The sequence below is a fragment of the Phaethon aethereus genome (genome assembly GCF_964289735.1).
Source record: "Phaethon aethereus genome assembly, chromosome: 10".
Taxonomy (NCBI): Eukaryota; Metazoa; Chordata; class Aves; order Phaethontiformes; family Phaethontidae; genus Phaethon; species Phaethon aethereus.
The window spans coordinates 596289-618110 of NC_138586.1; the positions used below are offsets into that span (position 1 = coordinate 596289).

General features: G+C 50.0%; 1 protein-coding gene across 1 annotated transcript; it reads left to right on the forward strand.

Moving 5' to 3' along the window:
• Positions 1 to 330: 330 nt before the first annotated feature.
• On the forward strand, positions 331 to 20704 carry OCRL (OCRL inositol polyphosphate-5-phosphatase; the record flags this gene model as incomplete). The annotated part of the gene is made up of 24 exons (XM_082004127.1): positions 331 to 363; positions 469 to 548; positions 1308 to 1387; positions 2283 to 2321; positions 3006 to 3116; positions 3206 to 3301; positions 3718 to 3838; positions 3927 to 4088; positions 4633 to 4734; positions 5202 to 5316; positions 7175 to 7291; positions 7443 to 7630; positions 9190 to 9301; positions 10402 to 10511; positions 11500 to 11635; positions 12606 to 12716; positions 13000 to 13165; positions 13388 to 13623; positions 16496 to 16519; positions 18853 to 18972; positions 19191 to 19275; positions 19813 to 19940; positions 20322 to 20433; positions 20545 to 20704. 24 exons carry the CDS (start codon positions 331 to 333, stop codon positions 20667 to 20669), a joined length of 2709 nt encoding a protein of 902 aa, XP_081860253.1. The 3' UTR covers positions 20670 to 20704.
• Between the last annotated feature and the right edge of the window lie 1118 nt (positions 20705 to 21822).

Here is a 21822-nt window from a genome sequence, read left to right on the forward strand (position 1 = left end):
GCACCGCCCCATCACACACGTGGCAGGGGACGACGTGCAGGCACCTCGGGACCGCTGCACCCCGGGGGGAGCCCGGCGGACCCGCAGCCCGGCTCGCAGTGCCCCATGTCCGCGCAGGGAGCCCGCCGGTGCACTTCCTGTTTCCCGGAGCCCCGCCCCCTGGTGCAGCTCCTCCCCTTTCCAGCCACGGACACGCCTCCTCCGTCACAGGGGCGGATGGGGGCAGTCCGCCCGCCGGCAGGGGGCAGTGTGGTGGCTGGCGGGCGCCGGGCGCGCCTCTGCGCCGCGCCGGTGATCAGCGCGAAGTCGCCGGGAGACCGAGGCGCCGCCATGGAGCCGCCCGCCGCGGCCTGGGGCCTCCTCGTATCCGCCGGGACCTGCCCGGGGCCGGGGAGGGAGGGGCTGGGCAGGCGGGGGGCCGGTGGGGGGGAGGGCCAGTCGGCGGCGGTTTCCTTATCTGCGGCGCAGAGCATTGCCGGCATAGAGGTGCGGGCTGGGCGGCGGGAGCCGTGCGTACTCAGCCTGGGCCGGCGGAGCGGCCGCTACGGGTGAGTGCTGGGCCGCGGCGGGGGCCGGGGGCCGCTGACGGCCGCGCCTCCCGAGGGAGCAGCTCGGGTCTGGGTCGCCCGTCGCGGTAGGGGGACGCGAGGGCCCGGCCCGGCTCTGGTTGTCTGCCCGGTGGAGCCGCCGCCACCCAGGCGGGTCTGGCTGCCCGTGCCGGTGAGTCAGGCTGGTGCTGCCGCTGCGGGGGCTCGAGGGGTGCAGGCCGCTTGTCCTGGAGCATCTCGCTTCTCTTCCACCGCTGCCGAGCCCCCGGTCGCTAAGGCTGTACCGAGCTGGCCATGGCTGCCGTGGCTGTCTTGGGAGACTCAAAAGCTGTTGAGCTGCTGTGTTTAGAGAGGGGCCGGAAGGCAGAGTTGGGTTCTGGTGGCCCTGTCTTCCTCTGTTGTGGGAGACGGTACCTCATCCTGGGAGATGAGAAATTTGCTTTCTAGCTGTGTGTTCCTGCTCTGTTCCCCTGCTCCCCTAGGTTTCTCCAAGGAGCCAGAGCTGCTGCCACCCTGACACTGAATCTGCCCTGTAGGAGTGAAAGTTGAATGCCACAGACTTTCTCATCACATACACCCCCATCCTCTGTGGCTCTGAGGTTTTTTTCCCCTTTCTTGTTTCCTATCCCAGTAGTACAGCAATATAAATCAAACATTGCGTTTCTCTGTAAATACAGCTCTTTTGACTATATTAACATTTGTCTGTTTATGAGGAGGGAGTTGTTCCTGTGTTTTTACAAGCCTTTTTTCTGTCTGCAGGATAGTTATCCATTCACAGGAGAAAGAAAACGCTGAGCCAGATTATATTCCCATCAACAGCCGCTTTAAATGTGTACAAGGTACCGACTCTCTTGGAACAGGCTTTTTGGGTGCAGGAATCTACTGCTGTTTATTGGCAAAACTGGAGTTTAGTGGTGTTTCTTGACCCGCTTCTGGAGCACCCATGTAAATTGAATGCCTCCCCGTGAAACCAAAACTCGCAGTTTATGGAATCCCGCTTCTTCCTCATGCGAGTGGGTGGTCTTTCCGTGTCAGCATACAGTTGTGAGGAACTCGTCTGGCTCAGATGAGTGGTGGCCTTGGCATCATGTGGAGCATGTTCAGCACTTGTCTCCAGTGGCTGACATTTGGTGTCTGCTGATGTCTGTCTGTCTTCTCCATAATCAGGAGTTGGGAGCTTTAGAGTGATTCCTGCACGTCTAGATCAAAACTTCTGTAAGGTCTGGCAAGCTGTCAGGTCCGAAGAGCCACCTATGGAATGGGAAAGAGCTTTAGGCCTTGTCTTTGAGAATTTAAATAGCAGTGTATGTCCCTGAGGTAAATGCTTGTTCAGGAATAAAAGCGCTTTTTCCTGCATTAACTTATACCCTTCTAGGTAATTCAGTGTGGTTGTGCCCGTCATTTTTGCTGTCTAGGCAAGCTCTGAAGTTCATTGGCAGGTTGCTCTTTTATCAGCTACGCTGATGTGCAACAAACCACCCAGGTGTGTGAGAACTCTGAATATTAGGAGTCTCCCCTGTGACACTTTGATTGTGGGAAATTGCTGTCCAGGCTCTCCAGATATGACCGTTCTTTCTGCCCGAGCCATTATTAATAGTACAGATGTAAATTAAAGCTGTTTGTTCCTTTGTTAGGACTCTCTTGTGGCTAGTACCAGGCAGCATGCTTTTTTGACTACTCCATTACTGCAGCATTCAGTGTGAACTCTCTTGATCCTGCTTTTCTCTTTTCCAGAGGCAGAAGAAACTCTACTAATTGATATAGCTACAAACAGTAAGTTTTATAACTGCAGTCACATGGCTAAAGGTCCTTTCAGGAAACAGGCTGCCTGTTGGGCACCGATGCATGCTTATTTTATCTACCACTTCATAATCTTCCTTCATGCTTTGTGTTTGTCTTTTGATCGAGCAGGGATTGCATTTCCTCTAATGTTGTCTGGCTCGTTTAGAGAGTCAGTTGTCATGACAGATATGGTCTTAAATGCCCAGATTGAAGCATTGGCAATTAGTCAAACTTTAACTTCTTAAATCTCTTCTCAGGGGCCTGCATTGCACTCTGAACTATTCTCATCCCCCTTTCGTTTCTTTCACCTGCACTTGACCCTAGGTTACTATTTGCCTTTTTCAGTGTTGACAATGCTCTGTCTAGTCACCAGTTCTGCTTTCCCTTTCAAGAAATTTTTCTTACTACTTTTAGAGCTCTTCTCTGTGAGTTTGCAGTAGGGAGAAGTATTCCTAAACCTAGGGAAACATGACTGATGATACCCCAAGCTGGCGGGGGGTGGATCTCAGAAGCACAGGGAAACTTGCTTAGGTGCAGATTTCCATCAGAAACAATAGCTGGAAGCTGGCTTTCATTGATAAGCTCAAAGGACACCTAGAAAGCCTGGCCACTCTCAGGGCATAATATCTGTGAACCGCCGTGACTGACTCTGTGAGTCTGTGTTTATGCCTTAAGCAGGCTGTAAGGTCCGAATACAAGGTGACGAGACGGCGGAGCGGCTCTTTGAAATCCCTGATGAGGAGCGTTGCTTAGGATTCCTTTCAGAAGTGCAGAGCATACAGGAAGGTAAGCAGAGCTATAGCTGTGTTGGTGAAATCCTCTGGCTGCCAGCAGTTTCTGACAGGGCTGTTTTGTTATTGGGTTTTTTTGTCCAGCCCACCTGAAAGCTTCTTTTCCTGAACCTAAGGACTCAGCCAGCTGGCATCAGGTGGAGAAGAACCTCCCAGGTCCTCCGCAGGCCTCTCCTTCGGGTACTGAACTGACTGTCCCCTTTGTATGCTCCGTGGTCTGTACAGCAGTGGGGCACTTGGGGATAAGGAGCTGTGTCTGACCCTGCACTCGGCAGCCTGGCCTCTGTCCCATTTCCTCACTTCATGTCACTCTGCACATGAAATGACTCTGTCCTTGGATTCTGTTGCCCTGGACCATTCATTCCTTCTTGAGTACCGTCTTCTACCTGGTGCCTTGGTTTGTGTATGTTAAGCTCCCTCCTGCCTTGACTTGTGGTTAGTACCCCTTTCTCTCATTCCCTGAGTCATCAGAGTTGATATATTGCTATTACCATTTGCTGTTTCATTTTCTGTGGAGTTACATTTTTTTTTTTCCTTCTTGATCTGAGCTGTTTTAAGTGTTTCTCAGGGCATTGTGCTTGGTTTTTTTGTTATAGGAGCTCTGGGGTTTGAAGATGACTTCAATGCTTTAAGCCTAGAAGAGAAAAGAAACATGCAAAACCACCAAACGGGATCTCGCCGGGAACCCCCACCTCCTCCTGTGCCTCAAAATAGGCAGTAAGTAACATGGTGAATCTGTTTCCTTTTTTCCTTCTCTTCCTAGACAGCAGAACCAGTTTTAATTCTGCTCTTGCTTCCTTCCTAGATTTCACCGAGAGAGAGAAGGTACATCAAGAGACCAGCCAAAAGTGACCAACACTATGCGCAAAATGTTTTTGCCTAGCACCCAGTCGGGACAGAGAGAAGGCCTCATCAAACATGTGCTTGCCAAGAGAGAGAAGGCTTATGTCAACCTTCACAACTTCAGGTTAGAACCGTGACTGAGGAACGGTGTGCATAGAGACTCAAATCTAGCCCAGGTTTGAAATCTGACAACTGCTGATGTATGGCCAGCTTGGGTGGCTAAGCAAAGATTGGGGCAGGCTGAAAGTCAGTAAGTGCCTGCGGTGCAGCTTCTCTTTTTGCATGTTTTCCCCTGTGTGTGTCAGATCTCTTGACCCTCAAGTAAGACTGAAGCAGTTGGGCAGAAAGAGGATAAAAGGCAGCCGTCTCACCACACTGTCTTAGTGTTGCCCCACATGACATGATGTTACAAGAGCCAGATGTTCGCTGGCCTTGGTGAAATGTCTTTAGTTTCGTAGCATTCTGCAAAATCCCCGAGATGAGCGTCACTGAAAATGAGCCAAGCCTAGAAGAATTTTCAGTTACCCCATAGCTGGCATGGCCCTGCGCATGGACAGCTCGCGTGTTCTGTCTGCTCCCAGCCTGAATGCTGCTGTGCTGCACTGGAGAGGTGGGACTGATGCAGTTGTTACTGTGTTTTCTAACAGTTAGCTGCTTTGGTGTTGTAGATTTTTTGTGGGAACATGGAATGTGAACGGGCAGTCTCCTGACAGCAGCTTGGAGCCCTGGCTGGTGTGCGACACAGAGCCTCCTGACTTCTATTGCATCGGGTGAGTAGCAATGACCTCGTATTTACTTATGGTGCTGGTTTCTTGTTGCTCTTGCTTGGTTATTGGTGGGCTGTATTTGTTTGAGGTTCCTGTTATATTCTCAAAGGTTTCACAAAGCTGAGCTATGTCTTGGAAGAGCTGTCTGAAGGAAAAGAGCCATTTGGATGAGGCAGAATACCGTGTTAAATGAGGCTGGCATGACATAAAATAGGTTTCCTTGATGGATTCACAGAGCTCTCCAGCTGTCCTCTGGCTAAAGTAACACTTCCCAGAGAGATGGTTGCTGGAGTGTATTGCAGTGGGGTCTCAGAGGCACTCTAGTGAAATTCTGCTGCTTTATTTAGCAAGTGGGAATAAGGAGCTTCTCTTCCAAGAGCTGTTGCTAGAGGTTTCACACTGGACCTTCCTGTAGAAAGAGGGTGATCTGTAGGAGAGGTGGGATGTGCTAAGTTGGCTTTGTTTTTTAGGTTCCAGGAGCTGGACCTCAGCACGGAAGCTTTTTTCTACTTTGATTCTGCAAAGGAGCAAGAATGGCTGGCTGCTGTGGAGAAGTCCCTGCACCCTCAGGCTAAGTATAAGAAAGTGAGTTCTGTTCAGTGTTGTGGGGTCTTGTCATAGTGTTGGCATGATTGGAAGGAAAAGAGAAATGGGCTTCCCCTTTTCTCACCTGACCCAAAGAACAATGAGTGGAGAAACCAAGGATGTATACTTGGCATGTGTCCAGGTATGCCAAATTAAATCTGGAGAGTCTATTTCTGCCCCACAGTTTTAGGGGGATAGTGTACTTTGGAGTAGAAATTTACAAAGATGGGGATCAAAATAACTTTATAAAATACGAGGCAGGTGTCAGGGAAGTAGTGTGTTCAATAGAATCATAGCAGCAGGTTCAAATTCTTTGTGTTACCCTCTTGCCCTTCTACTATAGAAGCTAGGTGTGTCTGGAGCTGGTAAATTAAATTAATAGCTTTTCCTTGAAGGAATGGGATAATTTATGAGGCAAATAGTCAGAGGTTGCGGCTTTGGGACAGAATTGCTTCAGTTGTGGCAGCAGGACTTTATACTGGCTGGTTTAGAGCAAGCTGTTGTTTTTTCTCTCTGCTGTAGTAAACCTTTTGGCTGTAGGTACAAGCCCTAAATACACTAACTACTTTCCCCTTCCTCTTTAGCCCACGTGTTCACTGTCACACCCCTGTCCTGCTTGCTTTGAGTTGAGCTCAGTGGCATGTGTTACAGGTAATCACAGCAGGAAAACAGAGCACCTTGCTGAACAGATACTCATCGAGAGAGAGCCATGACCTGAACTGCGGAGAGGCTCATGTTCCTGTCCCTTTGCTTTACTTGAGTTTTAAGTGAACTTCTCCCACCCTCATGAAAAGGAGAGAACAGGATATGGCTGCAGGCAGGGGGAAGTGACTGAAACTGTAGACAGGACTTGTGGTTACATGTGAACTCCACTCCTGCAGAGTGGACTGAGTACTTGGGCTCTTCCAGTTGAATTCTCTGGTTTCAGCTTCTTTCCTCACCATGTAGGCTTAATCCCAACACATCTTAATGTTTTTATGCCTCTAAAGTGAGCGTGTAGATTCTGCTTAACAAGATTAGGCCTTGTTTCTGGCTTTCAGAGCTGTGCCCCCACTGTTTTGAAGGTACAGGGACATCACGGACTGGGAAGTGTATTGGCTTAGCGTCTGTAAAAGAATTAGGGGCAGACCCGAGATCCCTGCTGGGACAGTGCACATCAGCACTGTGTTAACACCTGTGGGTTGAGCTCTGCAGTAGAGGAGAACCTCTTAGCCTCAGAAGGAGATTCCTTGCGTTAGAGAACAAGTGTTTTCTGAAAAGCAGACAGTTCGTGTAGCTCGGAGGTGGCTGCCTTTTGATAGCCCGTGTGTCAGGCCTGTTTGCCTTGAGAAATAAGAACTTCTCTGTCCGTTCCCCTCTAGCACATGTCACTGTCTCCACTGTGGTGCTGAGTAAGCAAAGGTGAGCACCGACTCCCAGCTGGACCTGCAGCACTCAGCAGCAGCCACAGCCAGCACCTCGCTGCAACATGCCTAACTAGAGCACTCGGTGCCTTCCTCTGGTTGTTTTGCTGATTAGAGCACAACTTGGTGTAAAAGGCTGAGACTTCATGAACAGATCTGCTATGTGTCGTTTAAGTTTCTGTTACCTCGCAGACAGCCCTGTTTGTAGGGAAGCACCAGAGTGGGCAATGTGGTGAGCTCAGCACAGCTGATGGTATTGGGGGATGACAGATTGTCCTCCAGAACCTTGCTTTGGGACAGGAGGTCCTTTGGGTGGTGTTGCAAGCAGGGATTGAGTACAAAGCCTGATGAGGAACGGGGAGAGCCAGAGAAGCAGAACATCGGGCAGAGCAGGAAAATCAGAACTGCATTTCCAATGTCTTTCTGGGAACTCGGGATCCCTTTTATTTTTGCAGGTGCAGATGGTCCGTCTGGTTGGGATGATGTTGCTCATATTTGCTAAGAAGGATCAGCTGAGCAATATCAGAGAGATCATGATGGAGTCTGTGGGCACAGGAATCATGGGAAAGATGGTGGGTCACTGAGGTCAATTTGTTGCTTCCGTGTATCCATGCAAGAAACAGCACAGTCCGGTTTTGTTCACCGGTCTGTGCCATCCCTGTCTGCTCCCTGATGCCTCACTTGCCACCTTCTCTAACGACCGCTGATACTTGCTCTCCCCAGGGCAACAAGGGTGGCGTGGCGGTGAGGTTCGTGTTCCACAACACAACCTTCTGCATTGTCAATTCCCACCTCGCTGCTCACGTGGAGGACTTCGAGCGTCGAAATCAGGATTATAAGGATATCTGTGCTCGGATGAGTTTTGTAACCCCTGATGATAGTCTACCTCAGCTTAACATCATGAAACACGAGTAAGTTTATTTTGCTGTTTTCCTATTTGAAGTTGTGTTGAATAATCCAAATCTCGTCAGAATCACAGCAACAGGAGATTTTGTGCAGCTAAGTTTTCTGGCTTAATAATGTAACTGAAAATGCCAAGGCCTCTGGTGTGCTTGAGCTCCTGCAGTCAAACTACATAGTTGCCTTCTCACTGCACTGACTTCTGCAGCCTGTCTCTAACAGCCCTTTCCTTGCATGTTATGTATAATACTTCCATTTCAGCAGGCACTGTTCCTGAGTCAATGGCTGAACGTTACAGGGCTTGAAGAAACCGAGGGGTTTTTTTTTGATGGGAAATGGGAATACAAGTAGGAGAAGAAAAGGGATACCAGGATGGGCAGAGGCTATCATGTTTAGGCTTTTTTGAATAGCAAGTGCTTACAATTGCTGCTTCAGGTTTTTTTTAGATTAATTGGATGATAACACAGGCAATGCTTGATTATTTTTTTTTTATTTTAAATATTATTTTTAATGATGTGACAGTGGTGCTGAATAGTCCAAATCAAACTCAAACATGTGTACAACAAAGCATATAAATTAAGTTCTCTTAAACCTGATACAAATGATTAATACTTCCACAGTTAATATTTAAACTATTTAAAAACTGAAAATAAAATGTAGAGTGGATTAGTACAGAAAAAGCTTCAAATATAAGATTATCCTTGATAATCCACTAATGGAAATTTTGAGGTTTGACTGTAAACAGGAAGAGCTTTGATACTAGAGAAGGGTTTAGATTTTAGTATATAAATGAAACCTTGATGGAGTAAAGAGTGAATACCGTAAGTGTTTCTTTAGCTGCTGGGAATGAGAAGGCTGTAGGTCTGTTTGAAAGCCCAAAGAGGAGCAGGGTAAGAGCAGGTGCTGATGAGATATGGCTGACAAGAGAGGTAGGACAGTAACATTCTGGAGGTCATAAACTCAACAGCAGACTAATTCTGCTTTTGCCAATTCTGCATCAGGTCAGTCTTTGCTAGGTAGATGGTACAGTAGTGCCCTGATCTGGTTGAAAGGCAGGCGGTGGAGAAGGAACGGGTAAAACCATGGTATCACATGAGGTACGAGCACACAGATACATGCGCACCAGTCTGCCTAACTGGTTGACAAGCAGGCTCTGCTTAACGAGCTCTGTCATTGCCCTCTTCTGTACACAAGAAGAGCCTGAATACTAGATGGATTTTGTGTGGCTTGAGAGGTTATGAGACTTGGTGAGATACACTGTTTTCACTTCATTAGAGTTGGTGGTGTTCTCAGGCTTTTTTCAGGCTGGGGCAAACTCAAGTATCTCCCGTTAAACTAAGTCTTCAATCCCATGTGGGATTCCAAAGGAGATGGACTTAGTACTGTAGTATCTGCTGGCACTAGAAATTTCTGCTGTCAGACTTGATCTTTCATGTCTCATTTTGTCTCCCTTGTGTCTCAACCTTAACCACCAGCGATGAACCATCTGTTCTCCTACACCCCTTCTTCCCTGTGTGGCCTGCAGTACTGACTGCTGGCTCTTCTTTTCCATGTTTGTCTTTGTTTTCAGTGTTGTCATCTGGTTAGGAGACTTGAACTACAGGCTTTGCCTGCCTGATGCCAGTGAGGTGAAAAGTCTTATCAGTAAGAATGAGCTTCAGAAGTTGCTGACATACGACCAGGTTGGTGAACCCTGCTTACGTTTCCTGTGTACTTGTGAGGTCACCTTCATTTAAGATGAGCCGGTGCTTGGGAGGAGCTGGCAAACGTTCTGTGATGAGTGTATGTAGACATGGATGCTAGACCCTAGACAGAGCTCTGGGTGTCCTGGTGACATCAACCTCTAAACAAAAATAGCTTGTACATTGTACCAGGATTGACTGGATGACACAGGCAATTACCGTAGAAGTCTCTTTGCATCTCATACTTGAGAGAGAACTCTTCCAATAAGCTATAAGCTAGAACATAGGAATTTGTAACCACAACAAAAGCTGCTGCAATCAGTGTTCTGGAAGAGGTATTGATTTGGAGACCAGTGCTTGTAGCCAAGGCTCTCTGCTCAGCCAGTTTGACCTAAATTCTGGGCTGTGGTCTTCCCCGCTCAGCATTTCTTTGCAGCACGCTGAAAACCGAGACAGCACCAGATGTGCCTTTAAGATGAAGGATTGTACCCGTGAAACATGAACAGAAATAGTGTAATATCATCTCTGACACACAATTTAACAGTAAATCTGATTCTCTTCCGTAGCTCGTTTCTGCTGTACTGTGAAGCTTCATGCAGAAAACAACTGTAGCTTAACATTTTGTGAGGAAAACAACTTGGAAATTTTTCAGAAAAGTAAATGAGAAAAGGAAAGTAGTGTCAAGTTGTTAGCCAAACAATCCTGGAGGCTTTTGCTAAAATGATTGGCAATGAAATATTAATGATGGTGATGCTTAAGCCTGAAAACTAGTGAAGGCATTTAGCACAAGTGGAGTGATTAATAGTTCCCTTAACTATTGTTTTATGCTGTCTGCATGGTCTGGTAAGCAGCGCTGTGCCAGTTTGTATTCAGTCTGTTTAGAAAACATTCCACTGGTGTGTTGAGTTTTTACCTTTGTTAAAGGTATAAGGTCTGAGAGGCAGTTTGGGGGATGTCTGGTGAATCCCATGGCCACAGGTTGCAGTTGCTCTGCCTTTGCAGATCTGCTCTCTGATGCTCTGCTGTCTGTGTGAGGGGGTGTTTGGGGTGGTTTGTTGGGTTTGGTTTGGTTTTTCTGAAATGTTCTTTTTCTGCTTTAGCTGAATATTCAGCGTACTCATAAGAAAGCGTTTGCAGATTTCACCGAGGGAGAGATTAAATTCATCCCCACATACAAATATGACTCTAAAACAGATCGTTGGGACTCCAGGTAAATCGGCTGCCAATAGACATGTTTAGCTATGACCTAAAAAGCATTTTCTTACAGAACTTGATTTCCTGCTTCCTAGAGCTGGAAATACATCTCAGTGTCATGGTGATGGCTGGAGTGCTCCTTAGTTTCCCCTACTTTCTGAAATAAGCAGATCCTGTATACATTGACCAGGCACATGCGTTAAACCTCGGAGGCTGCTGATTCCAATCGATGAAAGCGAGTAACGTGTGAACTCACAGGTGGCCCTGCACTGGAGGGTTTATCTGCTACCAGGGACAGACAAATGGTATAAAAGGAATTGAAGACATAAGGAAAGGCTCCCTCTGAGTCATCGTGTCCCCTGACTTGCACACCCGCAGTGTGTAGTACGCTACGCTGCAGTAGCAGCAGTGGTTCCTGCTTGGTGCCTCCCACAGACATTTGTGCATCTGCTGCAGAAGCTTGCTTTAAATGGAGAAACTCCCAAGAAGGAGTTTCAAACCATACAGCGATTGGATTTTACTCTGCCTGTGTTTGAGTCAGCACAGTAGTTAGTCTGGAGAAGGATAACCCAGGATTCAGACTTCAGACTTCATAACATAATAGTAATAGCTGAGTAGACTTTCCGCAGTGGAAACAGTAAGTGATGGATCAGACTGCAGTGGGCAGAAAGATCTGGCAGCAAAAAAAAGTGCAGCTTGGGTCACAGTACACAAGGCTTCAGGCTGTGGAAACAGTCTTGTTTCAGACTGTTTTGTTTCCCGATGCTGGAAAGGGTGGGAATTCTCACTACTATATAGGGAAAGAGGAAGAGAGCAGAAGAAATAACATAGTATTCAAGTTGAGGGAAGTGATAGGAGTTCATCCCGTCATTGATGGTGGGGGTGGAGGGAACTGCCTGCCTGGGAAGAGGAACAGCTTCGATGACTTTTTTGGCAGGGGAGAGGGGTTGGTTTGGTTTTTTTTAGCTTGTTGGATTTCCCTGGTAACCTGTTTTTCTTTGTAGTGGAAAGTGTCGTGTGCCAGCGTGGTGTGATCGAATCCTTTGGAGAGGAGGGAACATAAATCAGCTCCGGTATTGCAGTCATATGGACCTGAAGACTAGTGACCACAAGCCAGTCAGCGCGCTTTTCCGCATCGGGGTAACTTTTTTTTTTTTTATATGCTAGAGTAGGATCACAGTATTGTCATGCATTCCTTTGGGAGGTGGTTATATACTCGAGGCACCTCTGCTAATACTGTGGCAAGAGGACAGAGTAAATAGAAATAAGGTGTGTCCGCTGTGTAGGTGTGCTGCTGTTTGGCAGCCGTGCCAGGCTCTGCTCAGCAAACAGCTCTGCTTAGCAAACCAGCAGCTGTGGTCTTCATGTGCAATGCAGCTTAGCTGTGTAGCACCAGGACAGTGTTATGCCACTGTCACCAATGCAGGTGATCACTTGAGTTTACTCGAGCAGATGTGGTCATGTAATAACTAGAAAGGCATTCCCATTGACTGCTTTAATGATGCAGCTTAGCTTCTAGGGTATAACCCGTGATATCTAGTACTAGAATGGGTGAGCTACTGTTTTCTCTTCTCCACAAAGAGACACAGCAGAAACCTGTAAATAGCTGTGCCCTGTTGTTGCAATGTTGCCTCTGATGTGTTAAGAGAGTGTGCCTCTGGCTCACATCTGGATTTCTTCGGTGGTGAATGGCTGACAGCAGATTTGGGTTTCTGAGCTTACTCAACAGAGACAGTCCATGGCCATTTTTGCTACCTCCTGTTCCCTCGGTAGCTCAAGTCTCCTTAAAGGAGAGCCTTTCTCCTCTTTCTCTGGAGAATCATGAATAACGCTACGGGCTGCCAATTCTGTCCCAGAGATCACCCCCAGTAACCTCCCAGTAGTATGATCAATGGCCAGAAAGACCTTAGTAACATCTGTAGGGGTAAAGCATGCATAAAGTTGCATATGCAGCTTGGAGGTGCACCCACGCATGCAAATTCTCTTAGCCTTTCAGCTACATATAGCAAGTGCTTAGAGAAATATTTCACTTCTGCAGTTTACTCGTGATCAAAAGATTTCCTGTGAAGGTGGTCAGAAACTTTGCTGAGTGTTTTCTGATCCTCCACAGGTAAAGGTTGTGGATGAGCAGAAATATCGGAAGTTGTTTGAAGACATCGTTCGTATAATGGACAGGATGGAGAATGACTTTCTTCCTTCGCTGGAGCTAAGCAGGAGAGAAGTGAGGATGAAACCTGAATCACTGTCTGCTTCCCAAACACAGCAGCCTTAGACGTGCTAGAACTACTTTTAAAGACTTTGTCTAGGAAACTTATCTATTATCTTATGATCAAGAATTGAATTAGAAGGGACATCTTGTCTTGGCTTCTTGGCAGGTCTCCTGTTAGAGTTCTGCATTGTGTGGGCACTTCTTAGTCATGGGTTACCACTGCAGAGTCTGGGTGCCTAGCTGTGTGTCCCATCATGGCCACTAACGTGATGTGTGTTATCTCTTTGCTCTGCAGTTTGAGTTTGAGAATGTGAAGTTCCGTCAGCTGCAGAAGCAGAAGTTCCAAATCACCAATAACGGGCAGGTCACCTGTCACTTCTCTTTCATCCCAAAGCTCAATGATAGCCACTACTGTAAACCATGGCTTCGGGCCGAGCCTTGCGAAGGTTACTTGGAGCCAGGTGAGTTTTACTGCAGTTTCTACAGTGTGTACTGGTGTACTGTACTGGCTGCCACCCCATCTCTGTTCAGTCCTTCCAATCTTTCCTGTGTCTCACCTTTCTTGCCATCATCCTTGTCTGTCTGCTCAGTTTTGTGGCCTTTGTCCCTGCCACTGTATGTTTGTCCTCATCATCCCTTTTGGAGAGTGTCTGTGTGTTTTTGAGAGTTCCTCTCTGTTGCAGATGAGAGCACAGATATCTCCCTGGACGTGTACGTCAGTAAGGACTCGGTAACCCTTCTGAACTCTGGCGAGGATAAAATTGAGGATATTCTTGTCCTTCACTTGGACCGAGGAAAGGACTATTTCCTTACCATCAGTGGGACCTACCTGCCCAGCTGTTTTGGCACCTCCCTGGAGGCCTTATGCAGAATGAGACGACCGATCCGAGAAGTTCCGGTCACCAAACTCATTGACCTGGTGAGTAGCAGCGTTCTGGAGCAGTTCTCTTAACAGGGAGAGAGCATATTTCCTTCTGTTTACTCCTAAAAGCAGGAGGTAATGCCTTCAGCTTGGGTCAGCTGTGCTGGCTCTGAGCTGATTTACTTCTTCCAGAGCTTGAGGTGCTCTTTTATTTCGCTTCACCACAACCAATGGTTTTTGACAGCCTGTACTTTAGAACCTACTAATAGGGGGTAAATATTGTTTGGTGGGGCAAAAAAGTGATCCCAGCACCTTGTGTTTTGTGTTACTGTCATGTTGGTGTTGGCAGGCTCAGCTGAGTGGCTCTGCTGTGTCGTAAGAGGTATGATTGAAATGCTATTTAAATAGGCCATTTCTTCTTTGCTCACCTGAAAGATTAGTCCAGTTCTTTTAGTCTCTCTGACATGTGATGCCTTCCCTCTTTTCTCATATCTTGCAGTCTCATCCTTATGTGCTTTTTTTTTTTTCTTTTGTCCAGTGAGCTGCTGCTTTTTCACATCTGTAGATTTGACAGCTCCCACTCCAATCTGCTTGCACTTCTTTCTCTTCCTGGTTGTACCATGCTCTTTGCTGCCTCTTCCAGTTCCCACCTTTTGTTGTAGGTGCCTGCTTTTCTCACAGGCCCAACATACAGAAAGGCCATTTTTATACCAGAATTTTGATTTTTGTAATCACAAGATCAGGCCAAGCAGAATCCAGGTGGCAAGATACAGTGTTTGTCTCCTCAATTCAAGCAGCTAATCCAGGCCTTGGGCTCCCCATAGTTTTAAGGATTCGATTGAAAGTCAGCCTTGTTCTAGAAATGTGTTGAACTTGGTCTGGAGCATTTAATCAGACTTGATGGCTATTCCACCTGCTTTTTCCTGCTCAGTACTCAGCACTGACTTCTTGCTTGATAGATAGGAACTCTGGCCTAGACTCCTAGCTTCTGCCCTCACAGACACACACTATTACTTTTCTAAGAGTACTTTGAGGCTGCTTCTGCTTCCTTTACCTATAGGTTTCCTCCTTCTGTTATTCAGTGAAACATATAGAAGTACAGGAAGCAAAACAATTGGAGAAGAGCACCCTGTCCCAGTATCTGCAGCAAAGAAACAGTCTCTCATGTCAGTGAGGTCAGTGCAACCACAGTACTTCAGTCGGAACATGTTAAGCAAACTCAAGGAATACGATGTGTAATGGCCCAAAGCAAAATTTAGTCGCTTAGATTATAAAGCTACTGTCATGTTAGAGCTATTTTAGGGTTTGCGGTTTTGATCGTACCTGTGAGTTGAGAAATTCTTGGAGACAGGACAAGCTGAGCACTTTCTGCAAGGGAGAGTGGTGCACATGCTAACCACTCTGCAGCCCAGAAGCGTTTTGGTCTGCTTACGTGTATTTACCTGATTTTAGACTGTGTGCAAGGAAGGTGGTGTGTTTGTGTATTAAGAGCCATTTTCCCTCCTGCACTTATGCAGTGTTAGGGCTTGTCATTCACTCCATCAAGCATTTTTCTCAGCCTGCCTGGGTTGTATCTGTTGTCTTCAGCAGAGGGAGATCTGGAGAATGCAGGGCAGTAAGGGTCTGAGAGGCAGCTTGATGCAGGATAGCAGAGTGTTAGGTGGGAGTTTGTTTGGAAATGGCTCTCCTAGTTCTCCTGGGAGAAGCTTCTGACACTTGAGCATCTCATCTTTTTTCAGTATTAGTGGCTCCTACTTTTTTTTCTTGGGATCCTACTGCAAGCTTTAAAAAGCCTCTTGAAGAATCCTTGTCAGGAGCAGGTTAGTCTCACGGAGCTAATCGTGCTGAACACTACAGGAAGGGAGGTGAGCAGGAGGGCAAGCAGCCAGGTAGGTGGTAGTGAGACTGTTGAGATGACTCACCCAGTTATGAAATGAGCCTCTCTCCTGTGCAGCGTGGCTATCTGGCGTCCCAAACCTGTGACTGTGGTCCCCCCCAGTAACTTGGAAGAAGAACCTGCGCCAGCTCGTTTTTGGATAAAGCTGTTCCCTGCAAGAGGCCGATCTGTTGTGGCTGTGTTAAAACTCAGCGAGCCTCCAAAGGAAGCAGGCACTGCAGAAGTTGCAGGGGAGCCTGAGATGCTGCTCCCTCCCAGGCATGCCCTGTGCTGTGGTGGCTGCAGCTATGTTTCCAGCTCAGCCCTTGAACATGTTTTGGTTGCTCCCACCCTGAAAGGTCTATCTGCCAAAACTCAGTTTGGGCAACCTGCTTCTGTTCCCTCCTGTGGACACTGCACTGGTAAACGGATGCTGCATTTCAGGATCGCCTGAGGGATTGGACGTGCAGCCTGGAGGGGGTTTTGGCATGCTCCTCCTTGCAGTGTGTTAATGCTATTAGGTTGAGACAGACGAGCAGCCTGGGGTTTTGAGCACAAACACTCATTTCCCTGACTATACACAAAGCTGCTTAGGGGGCCTGTTAGCTCCACAGCTGCCACACACTCAGAAATACAGATTTAGCCTAGTGAATGTTTTATCTCTGGCCTGGTCACAAGGCAAGATGGCTGAAATAATTCAGGGATATTTATTTCTGACCAGGAAGATTCAAGAAGGGGAAGTTCTTCCCGGCGGACGGACACCTCTCATCTGCCTGACTGCGTGGTAGGTAGTGAACAGTGGTGCTGCAAGGCCCCTTTGAGGAGTTCATAGAAATCCTGACAAGGTTGTGCATCATGTGAGCAGGATTTTTGCTAATTGGCAGGCAAATCTCTCACTGCAGGTTTAACTTTGGCCATGTCAGCAAAATGTGTGAGGGACCTGGCATTCAGTGGGTTCTTGTAATGCAAATTACATTTCTGCTTAATCTGAGAGTGCATTCTCTCTCATAATGATACTTTTCCCTCTTCTCTCTTTTTCCCCACTGCTCTCAGGGAGAAGACAGCTTCTTAGAAAAGGTAACACAAGCAATTGCTGGGGAAGTCTGCTTCTCAGTTACTTGTTTGTAAAGAATGAGAGTTTCCCCTTGTTTTCTGCTGAAGAGGGAAGGGGAGGTGGGTGCAGAGAGAGACCTTGTGCCAGCAAAGCCTCTTAGCACAGCTGTGGGCTAGATGAGAACACGTAGGAGCACAAACTGACCCTGTAGCCAAGGTGGGGCCAGCCTGACTGAGCTGCTTAAAGCTCACCAAATTTGCTTTTTGGGGGGGGAGGGAATACTCCTGGTCCTGGCAGCGCTGATAGATACTTCCAGAAAAGATTGGCCACCTTTTGACGTACCTGAGTTAGCTCTAACCATGCACATAAGGTGGGGTTCACCACAGCACCCTATTCAGATATTGGGGAGAGGGCTGAATTGGAAAACTGATATCTTTTGCTCTTTCCATCTTGGTGTGTCCTCACGGAGGCTGAGGGAGGGCTGCGCATAGAGGATGCATGTTTCTCTGCTTCCTCGAGCAGCAGAGCTTGGGCTGTTGCCGATGCCCGAGCAGGATCGCTGCTTTACTTTGCACTTGTGCTCTGCACTAGAGGCCACGTGAGTCAACTCTGTCATTCGAAGAGGTGCTGTGGCAGACATTGTTCCCGCTTTCCCTGCGCCAGCTCAGACGTTTGGTAACTTTGAGCTGGCTCTGTGCTCTGTGCAGGCTTCCTGGTCTGGGTGACTTGTCCCTCTCCAGGCTGTCAGTGCAGTGACAGGGTAAAACAGGAGAGGGAGTGGATGTCCCCTCTCCAAGAGGGGACTGAACTTGGGAGTTGAACCAGATAAAGCTCCCAGACTCCCTCCTAGCCGCGGGGAAGGGAGGAGTTTGGCGCTGCGGGCCGGGAGCATCCTCCGGCAGAGCCTCTCTCCGCGGGGAGCGGGGCCGTGCGTGCCTCCCTCACGCACGGCAGGAGAGGGCGCTCGGTGCCCGGCCAAGGCACAAGGAAAACTGAAGGCTCAGCGCCACCACCGCCGCCTTTGCCTTCAGGAGCCCCGAGCCTGCTCCTCCTCTTCCTCTGCTCTAAGTAGCCGGGGTGTCCTGCCAGGGGGGTCTCCGCAGCTCTCCCAGTCATGCCAAGGGCAGCCTGGCAGGGTCGAGTGCTCAGCTCCCGTGCTGCTATGCCCTGGCGTGGGGATTTTCTCTTGAAGAGCCCTTAGCTCTCAAAGCAGGTCCACAGCTCTCACCTTTTCCTTCTTAGAGGAAAAGTAACGCGCTTGCCTAACATGCTGCTTACGAACCTTCCCTGTGTGCTTGGATGGAGCGAGGCAGGTGTGTAGCCATGACCCAGCGGCTGCTGGCTGCGTAAAATCTCATGGTGTGCGGGGCAAAGCTATACTGTGCTGTGTGGTTGTTGCCTGTGCTGGTGGGGCTTGTGCCAGCCAGACGTGCTTCTGGGTGCATGAGGTGAAGCCGAACCTAGCCCAGCTGGCTGTGAGTGATTGTGTGTGCCGCAGGGAGACAGCGATCACAGTTGTCCCGTAAGATGACAGCTGAAATAAAGCGCTGTGTGCTTGGTTTGTGGCACTCCACTGGTGTCCTTGGGTTGTGTTCCTGCTTGTGCCGGTCTCTTCTAGGCGCTTCTGCTGAATGTGCTTCAGGAGAGCTGCGCATGGCTTCCTCCTTGGGAGCACACAGGAACATGGGAGATCGTAAAGTGAGAGTAAAATCAAGCGAAAAGCATTGATCCTGTTAAAGAATGGTGTGATGGAGATTTCTGAGCAGATGAGCTAATCAGCTGCTTTGCATGAGTAAGTGGGAAAACATGACAATGGTGTCAGGGTAGTCTGTGTTCAGCAGAGGCCTCTCCTCTGGCAAGTCAGGAAAGAAACTTCAGAAAACTGGCCTGTTTTAGAGCCCAGAGCGCAGGCACGGTCAGAGCACGTGGGAGTCAGGAAAGGCAAGTCCTTGACTGCAGCAGATGAGTGCGGCACGGTGGCTGGGCTTAACTTAAAATATGGAAGCTGATGCGGCAGAAGGACTGATTATGCTCCAGAGTGTCGGCTGCAGGGTGGGAGTTGTGATTTGGACAGCAAGAGACCCATCCTGTGGGAGCTGGTGTGGCTGGGGGAGCTCCTCTGGGCTGTGGCCAAGGGAGTCTTCCGCAGTTTCATAGTGGACCGGCCCGGTTGTTCTGTGGGGCAGCGGGAGTGAGTGGAGCTGGGACCCAAGGAGCAATGGCTCTGTGCCACAAAAGCAAGTAAGGGCCAGACGAGTCGTGGGTTCTGCTTCTTCCCCTCTCCAGGCTTTCTTTACCAAGGCCCTGCCAGAGGGTCTGCAGTTTCCCTGAAACCTTGTGTGCTCTTTGCCACCAGGAGAAATCCGTTCTGCAGATGGGCTCCCTGGACGGTGAGGAAGCCAGTGGGATGCCGCTGCAGGTGCCGAAGGAGATCTGGCTCTTGGTGGACCACTTGTTCAAGCATGCCTGCCACCAGGTGAGGGAGAGAGGGCCTGTGCCAGGAAGCTCTGGAGAGCTTGGTGACCTGATTCATCAGCAGCTGGAGATCAACTCCAGTTCGTTATTTGTAGGGCAGGGCTTATCCCCTGTGCTTGAGGCACTGGCTGGGGGTACCAGCTTTCACCCCGCTGTTACTATGTGCCTCAGCCTTTGTGAGAAAGGTGACTTTGTCCATCCCTGTGCTGTTTTTGGCAGGAGGACCTGTTCCAGACTCCGGGCATGCAAGAAGAGTTGGAGCAGATCATTGACTGCCTGGACACCAGTATCCCTGAGACAATCCGTATCCTTGCTGTGCCTGACTTTCCCAGGAGCCTGCTGGATCTTGGCTCTGCTGGGAGAACCCTCTCTCAGAAGAGCTTGTCTGCAACCTTTAGCTGGCAGGGTCCCTACTTGGGGGGCTGGCTTCCCTCTGTCCCCCAAGAAATAACCTCTCTTGAAGCTGAACATATGCCAGCTAAAGCAGCCATGGGGCCAGAGCTCTGGAAGCTTCTGCAAGGCTGTGCCAAGTGCAAGAGCTGATGAGGGTGGACACTGGAGAGCATGATCTGGAGAAGGGGCTAATGGAGCACAAGACTTTTGTGGGGCTAGAGGATGGGCAAACACAGTGCAGGGTGGATGGAACAGCGTTTTCTATGGGTGAGGGACAACAGAGGAGAAGGGCTTTGGTGTCGGGGAGCAGTTAGGCAGGCAGAGGACTGGCAAGACCTGCAAGGAGGAAGCAGCGACTGAGCAACTGGGAAGGAGGAGAGGCGGGGAGCAGCCTGGGGAGGGAGGTGGTCCATCTGCTCAGCAAGCCCCTTGATTCCCACCGGTCCAGCGGGCAGTAACCACTCTGTGGCTGAAGCACTCCTCATCTTCCTGGAGGCTCTGCCAGAGCCAGTGATCTGCTATGAGCTGTATCAGCGATGCCTCGACTGGTCGCACAACAGCCGGCTGTGCCGACAGGTACGGTGCTGCCTCTGTCTCCGTCCACTTGCTGCAGGCTGGGGGCAGCTCTCCCCACTTCTGTGAGCTCTGCCTTGGGCCTGGGGCTTGCTGTCCTGCTGCCTTCCTGTGGGCTGGCAAGGGGCTTTGGGAGCAGGCATTTGGAGGTTCTCTGCAGTGGGCAGGATGACCTGGGTGCTCTGACAGCACTTTCCTGCCCCAAGGTGAGCACTGCAGTGTCTCCCAGCAGTCCTGGTGGTTTCTGAAGAGACCCCAAGTGTCCCCTGTGTCACCCTGACCACATGGGGAACAGCATCCCTGGGGCGTGGAAGAGCCCCCACAGCACACCCAGGCTGTGGTGGTGTGAGTTGGGAGAGCTTTCTGTCTCTGTTCTCTTTGCAGGTGATTTTTCAGCTGCCTCGTTGCCATCGCAGCGTGTTTCGGTACCTAATGTCATTCCTTCGAGAGCTGCTCAAATACTCGGAAGACAACAACGTCAGTGTCGCCATGATCGGTAGGTGTGGTGTTTCTCTGCTCCGCTCCTGCTGCCCTCACTCAACCATAACCCCTTCCTGGCACCTGGTCTCTATTCCTGACCAATAACTAATTTTGCCTACCTCTGCAGCCGCCTTGTTCTCCAGCCTCCTCCTGCGCCCTCCACCCAATCTGATGGCCAAGCAGACTCAGCAGGACCGCCAGCGTGCCATCAACTTCCTCTACAGCTTCCTTCTTGCTGGGGATGAGGAGTGACTCCTGCCTGTGTGCCAAAGCTGAGGCCCCGTGCCGCCAGCCTTGTGCTGAGGCCAGGCCTCTGACAGCTCCAGAAGGGTAAAAGGCTCTAAGCTACTCCAAGTGCCGTGTTTACAGTAGGAGGGAACATGTTCCCCTCTCCTTCCCACCACTGCAGAGGACCCGCACACTCATTGCACTGCCATCCACAACAGGAGCCTCCTACTTTCTCCCTGGGAGCTGGGTGGATCTGTTGATACCCAAGCACTGTGCCAGCAGCCCTGTCGTCCCACAGCAGTGTCACGCTTCTCTCTCCTTTTCACCCCCATCTCCCTGGAGCTGTTGCGGGCAAGGGTGGAGACTGCCGGTGCTCCAGGAATGCTGTGGCACGCCTGGCTTGTGTCCCTGCGGGTGCGTGGCGTGGGTGCTGACTGTACGGGCAAGAGCCCTGGGCTCTGCCCCAGGCTAGTTCTGGGCATGTGCCACCCTCTGCCATGCAGCAGCCCAAGCCAACACTGCTGCCCCATCGCTGTGCTATGAAAGCTGGACCGTGGCTGTCCCGCGAGGGTTAACTGGACATTCAGCCTCTTCCCTGGAGCGGGGCCTTGTCCTCTCCCCTCCATTCTGGAGTGTGAGGATCTGGCACACAGCTCCCGGCCCTGTCACTTGGGCCTTGCTCTCCCTCCCCCTTCCCCTGCCCCCCAGCTTCCTTCTGTGGCACGGGGGCTGAGTGTGACTTGGGGGGCCTGGGTCAGGTAGGGTAGGGAGCTGCACTTGGCTTCTTCCAGGCTGTCCCTGTGCGTGGCCTGCAGCAGGACGCAGCTCTCATCCCTCCCCTGGGGCTTGCAGCATCAATGCCGTCCTCCCCCTCCTGCCTGAGGTGCTACCGGAGGGTACAGGCTGGGGGAAGCTGGTAAGGGGGCAATGAGCCAGAAATCCACCTCAGGGCCCAGAGGAGCGGCTGGGGGCACGTGGGGGTGTTCTGCTGATGCTGGGGTCACACACAGCTGAGGCGGGACAGCCCTGGATGCTAACAGATGGGTGCTAAGCAGAGTGCTGCCTGCTCAGGCCAGGGACTGTGTGGCCTCTGCTGCCAGAGACAGGGCTGGGGGGAGCTCTGCAGTCCCAGAGCCCCCACGAGTTGGTGCCTGTGCTCAGCCCACGGGTGTCTGTG